General features: G+C 41.5%; 1 protein-coding gene across 3 annotated transcripts in view; it reads right to left on the bottom strand.

Annotated features, from left to right (window-relative positions):
* Positions 1–918: 918 nt before the first annotated feature.
* Positions 919–6,333, bottom strand: part of LOC111646476 (protein phosphatase 3 catalytic subunit alpha-like) — a 33,012-nt gene continuing 27,597 nt past the window's right edge. For all 3 annotated transcript variants that reach the window (XM_023395977.2, XM_023395979.2, XM_023395978.2), the window contains one exon: positions 919–3,398. In XM_023395977.2, the coding sequence (XP_023251745.1) occupies positions 3,220–3,398 (179 nt within the window). In that variant the 3' untranslated portion in view covers positions 919–3,219. The remainder of the gene's footprint in view (positions 3,399–6,333) is intronic.

Raw genomic sequence — 6,333 nt, 5'->3', positions numbered from 1 at the left:
CACACACACACACACACACACCTCTTTGCCTGGGAGTTAGGAGGAGTCAGGCACTGCAAAGTGGGGGCAGGGGAGCAGCCCACTCTGAACTTCAAGGCTATGATTGCGATGATGATTTTCACCCCTCATGCTCTGCAAACACATAAGTCTGCGTTGGTTGTGTTTCTCATTTATTTAGGTTTTTTTCTGTCACTTATTTAAATGTTGCACTGTATAATTCATGAGGCTCATTTGCACTTTTTCACTTTCATTTTTAAAGTGAAAGAGAAAGACAGTTAAAACTCTTCCAGTAATGGATTTACTTAAAGGAATTACACAAATTACATACATACATACAAAGAAGAATGCAAAAGACCATTGTTCCCAACCTGGGTTCAAATAATTAGAAAAGTTCATGAGAGGATTTCCTGGGCACGACACTAAAAAACTAAATTCTGCTGCACAAAATTATTATTTATATTTAATGATTTTTCTTGTGAAAAACTAAATATCTTTACCTCTTCAGGTATAAATAATAAATCTGAGCAGGTAGAATCACTGAACTGTTCAGGGGTTGCAAGGAGACTTTGGTTCATATTAAGGGGTAAAGATAGAGAACGACTGACTTAATGTGTTGGAATGAATGAGTTTTAAGATGCTAAAATCTATACTGTACATACTGTACATCTTCACTCTCTAATACTTCAGTTTGAATAAGTATATTCTTCATATTCATACACTGAGTATAATCTGAATTATGCAGGTTATGTAAGCATGTCCTTCATATGATCTGGCAACTGCAGAACAGGTCCAGTCAGTCCGACTGGCTTTAATGAAGCATTCATCTGTAGAATGAGGGTGGGTCTTGTGTGTGCATGTGTGCATGTGTGCGTGTGTCTATGCTCAGTGGTAAGGAAGTAAAGGCACTGTATCCATACCAAAGGTTCATGCATATTTTATTCAAGAGTAAAAAAGTGGATCGTCCCATGGGGCATGCTTACAGTGTTAGTGACTGGGGAGTCAAAACAGAAAGAGAGCAGAGAGAGAGAGAGAGAGAGAGAGAGAGAGAGAGAGAGAGAGAGAGAGAGAGAGAGAGAGATTGAGAGAGAGAAAGAGAGAGAGAGAAAGAAAGTAAGAACCGTGGCACAATTTCTATGGCACAGGGTCTCCCAGGGGGGTTCACCTCTCCCAAAGAAGCACAACAAGATCAACCAAGGAGCAACGCAACATGAAGAGCAACCAGCAGAGAGAGAGAGCTTAAATATTAAGAATAATGTCCATAATAAATAGAATCATAATAATCATAGAATCATAAATATCATCAAATAACAAGAGGAATCATCAAGAATTATGATCAGAGAGAGTACACTTTTTTCCTTTAAATTGTGACGGCAACACACCGGCTCTTCTGTTAAAATGTGTCTTGCTGCTTTTTGCTTTGAACAGCGCAAATTTTAACCATGCAATCATGCTTTTGGCTGCCTGAATGCCTGTGCCTCTGTATATAGTATGGTCATTCATCAATGCTAGTTTAATATTTGTTTATCATTATTCATATTTATCATTAAAAACAACTCCTGTACATCGACAAAGAAGAGAGGAGAGAACGTGGACTTGACACTTTGAATAGAAGCGTACTGTCATTCTGTACAGCGTTGAAAGAAACCGGAAACACAGGTTGTGAAAAAGAAAAAAAAGAGAAACATGAAAAAAACAAAACAGAATATAACACAAAATGAATACAAAAAATAAATTAAATTAACATTATGTACAAAATAAATTATTCATTATTCCTCAGTTCATTTATATTACCCAGAAAAACAAGAAGAAAAAATTTCCTACCATAGTGAAACACAGAGCACAAATATAATCTTCACATTATTATCAAAGAACTTAACTCTGCATGCACTGATGCGTTAATATAAATGCTTTACAAAGACCTTTTTCTTTTGACTTCTTCTTGTTGTCTTGGCTGCTGCCGTCACCAGAAGAGTCTGTTTCCTCTGTGAAATATCATTTCCTGGTTTTTAGGCCGGACATTACCGGCCATCACTGCTGTTTGGTAGCAGACAGCAACACAGGAAGAAAGGAGGATGTAGAAAGAGAATGAATAGAGCATGACTTCACATTTCAACTCCCCCCAGCTCCCTCACATACCTAAAGTATCCTAATTCTGTTATACTGCATCTTGAATCCTGTGACCATATGCATCAGATGTGCAATAGAACCTCTCTATGTATCCTATTTACACACGGCAGGTAGGGAGAAACACTTGCTTCAAATCTGATCCGGGCCCTGTTTCAAACCTTTCCGCTGGCCTGGGACTACATTTTTTTTTTTTTTTTTTTTGGTGGGGGGGGGGGTGGGGGGGGTCCTCCACTTGAGGATGGGTACAGTGCAGTGCTACAAAAGCAAACGGGAATTTCCTCCCAAGAAGAAAAAACAGCAAGGGCTCAGATTAGACTGCAGCTGAGATTATCTCCACACAAACCACCACACCACACATCCAACTTTTTCTCACTGTTGCCTCGCTGATGACGAGATCTGCAAATCTGAGATTTGCAAACAGAAACACATTTTCAAATATAACCGCACGGACATTTACATGTTGAAGCATGTGCACGCACACACGCAGGAATATCCACGACCCTATAAAAATCAACTTATCGCAAGTTTGATTCAACTTCCTGTTTTGGGATGCAAACAGGAAAAAGAACCATACGTATCTTTAACGCTCCCATCCATGATCGCCACAACTCTCCCCCCACTGGACCGACATAACCGCCCGACACAACACACGCCACTGATACAGCCACTTCATGCTGACACTGTCAACCCACCGGTGACCCCCAAATACACAGTGGCCAGCAGCTCCTACTGTTTTGCATGAGGAGTGTTTTTGTAGTTTCTTTCCTGTTGTGGTGCAGGTACATGGGAGTTGTAGTTCTCTAAATAGGGCTGATCAGTTCAGTGAAGAGACTCAGCCTTTGGTGGTAAAGTCCGGGTACGCTCATGCCTTTACATACAGCTGAGGGCAACGGGAAAGGGGTAGGTAATCGTGTGTGTGATTGCATGTGTGTGTGATGTTGTTTGTAGCCTATTCAGTGTATGAAATACTGTGTTTGTGTGTGATGCATTTTTCTTGTGTATATATGCCTATGTACACGTATCTATAAATATGGTACCATATCAGTGTTGTAACTGCAGGTATGTGTCTGGGCATGTGGGAGTGTATGTCCATCACTGTATATTGCTGTTGCTGTCGGTCCCATTGGGCTCTCCCATGTTCATGCGGCCCATCGACAGGCCCACGCTGTTGACGGCGTCGCGTCGTGGCGGCATCCTCTCGTTGATCCGGTCCAGACCTTTGGCCTCCTCGAAGCTGCTGATCCGATGCTGCGGGGAGAAGCCTCGGATGGCTGTGGAGAGAGGCAGGCACGCACACACACGCGCAGACACACAAACATACATACATGCACGCAGTTAATATCTCCTAAGACATTTAGCAGGACCTTCTGTATCCAAACCCCTGGCAGCTTTGAAGGAAATAGTTAGAGCACTGAAATGGATCGAAATTCCAAATCACATTTTATTCACCTATGAAATATGAATATTCAGACATTTCCAAAGCATCCATTCTGGTCCAATTCACCTTTTAAATGCTTTCATTTTAGCGCACATTGATCCTGACAGTGCTCCCTTTAGCTGAAGGCCATTTTGGGTTTGGATAAACAAAGTCCTGTTTCATCTACAGGGTTCCTACACCAATATCCACACACATCAGCCAGTGTTCATCTGTTGTCTGAATGCTGAGCTAGGATTAGTTTGACCTCGCGGCTCACAGTGAACGTGACAGTCAGTGCGACCTGGCCATTGATCCTAGATCAGTAGTCTGAGACGCCTGGAAGGTAAGCAATTATGAGACACAGAGTATGGAACAAAGCACAGCTGCACAGAAGCGGTCGTTCATAAGTCCTTCAGACATGTCTCGTCTCCGTGAAGAGTTTCTGACAGCCTTTTGTTTGAAACTGTTGTTACTGGAAGTTACCAGTTTCCTATACACGTTGTAAACTACAAAAAAAAATTCAAACGTCAGTTGTCAGGTTTTCCATTTCTGTCCTTTGAAGTTCCTGTCGATCACTATATTGTACGTTTAGTTTGGCTTTTTCAAATTTGTCACTATGTCCCTTCGTCAGTGTGTTCACTGAATAACATGCTGGTGCAGTAGAAGTTAACTCTTAAAGGGGCACTCCACCGATTTTACAGATGAAGGTCAGTTTACAACTAGTCATGGATGGATGATGTCGTCAGGGCATTCTCTGTTTGGAGACTTCAAATATCTATAGGAATAGTTCGCCATTTTGGGAAATACGGTTATTTGAGAATGATACCACTCTCATGTTTTTATGAAGCAAGCAACAGCAAGCCGTTAGCTTGGCTTAGCATAAAGAGTGGACACGGTGGGACAGCACCTGTAAAGCTCTCTAACTGACACATCGTACGGGGAGTTACTGTAGGTGCTGTGACTATTTTTTGGCCTGGCACAGTGACTTCCTGGAGTTTCCGTCTGGCAACCTCACGGTGACGACAGGACTCTCACTTAAATAATTTAAGATTAAACAAATTCCACAAAATATTGAACTATTCCTTGAACAGAAGTTTGTGTTACCAGCTGGGTGCATTTAGCAAGCAGGGAGAGTCTTATGATGCATTCAAACCATCTCAGCAGAATGGGAAGAATGGGAATACGTCCTGTTATCCACACATGGGAGCAATCCCACATTATTCCAAGATGATTACTCCCACTGCAAGGCTTGTCATCTAATTAACCCAAATTAGCTACTTCAGCTTCTCTTAGTCTTGTTTTATTTTGGCTTCTTTCAGTGCCTCAACTTTTTGGAAGTGAAATACTAAATCACTGGAGTACCCCTTTAAATCAGGACCACCTCTTGTAATGGCATTTAACATCAAAACCAATCTCATTAAAATAAGGAATAATGATGCTTGGGGCTTTGAAATCAGCTGAACTGCTAATAAAGGGGAACCTACGCCACTTTTGAACAACGGCTACTGTCATATTACCTTTGCACACATGCAGCTACTCACAGATACAGTATGCCACTGTGTTACACAGCGGACATCTAACACTCATATTACATGACAGAAAAACATAACACGAGAGATAGCCATAATTTATTTTCTTAAACAAATTATGGACTATAGTTCAAGTAAGCCAAGGACAGCACTAAAGGTACAAACACAGAAGACTACAGTTTAGTAAGCGTGCAGTCATCACTGAGCCTATGTACACGGAATATAATACACTAAACACAAACACCATGACCACAATCTGTTCAGTAGCACAGACGAACCTGGCAGACCAAAATGTATACTAGTGCCAAATTAATCTTCTTCTACTTTACACTGAAGTTTTAAGTTTGGAGATTAAATCTTAACCTTGGGAACACATATCTGGTCAAATATTCAAAACTCAAGCTTCACTTAATCACAGTGAGTGAACGAGTGAAAATACGAGGCAGGAGCTCTTTGACAGTGACACAGCGTGGACGACTGCACTCAGCTGAACAATAGACTTAAGTTACTTTAATTTGCTTTTCGCAGAGATCCAACAAATCCCCCAGTCTTCTTCATCAAATAGCTCAATCACATGACCTGGGTCAAACCACCTGTTAGCACGGGACTGAAGCTCTGTACTCAGGTTATGTGACCATTTGCCGGAGGAGGCCGTGGGACACGGTTGAGAGCTCTGTGAAAAGCTAACTGCAACTTGAATTCAGAATATTTTATCCCAGATAAGGTTTTAAGATTTGGTTTGTGAAATTAATTCAAATATATATTCCCTCAGCAATTTGCATTTATTTATTATTAACATGGTGAAGTGGTGTTCTGCCACATCTTGTAGAGAAACAGATTGATTGCATGTTCATCTTCTACAGAACCACAGCACCTATGAAATATAGAGAAAAGGACTGTAACACAGACTACAAGAGGTCTGAGTGACCCTGCCCACCTTCACAACACCCACTCCCACCCACGGTCCCGCTCTTCTTTTGTGTGTCAGAAAAAGCTGTGTGTGATTTGTGGTGTGTGTTGGGACGTACATAAATGTTAGTGTGTGCATGTGTGTGTGTTGGGAGAGAAGGTGTAGCAATATTCCTGTTTCCCAAGTGAAGGAAAGAGAAAAGTATGTTTGTGTGTTTTGATGTGGTGGCTTCAGCATGCAGCGGTTCTAGGCTTTGTTGTGAGCGCTGATGCAGTTAGAAGAGCTCAGTGCATCGTGGGTACGGAAAATCTATGACCTTATGAGCATGGATGGCTGAGAGTGCAGCCATG

Source organism: Seriola lalandi, unplaced genomic scaffold (genome assembly GCF_002814215.2).
Source record: "Seriola lalandi dorsalis isolate HSWRI2012SDOR001 ecotype SW California unplaced genomic scaffold, Sedor1 jcf7180002054971, whole genome shotgun sequence".
Taxonomy (NCBI): Eukaryota; Metazoa; Chordata; class Actinopteri; order Carangiformes; family Carangidae; genus Seriola; species Seriola lalandi.
The sequence above is the reverse complement of the archived record's forward strand: the minus strand, read 5'-3'. Positions and strand labels throughout refer to the sequence as shown.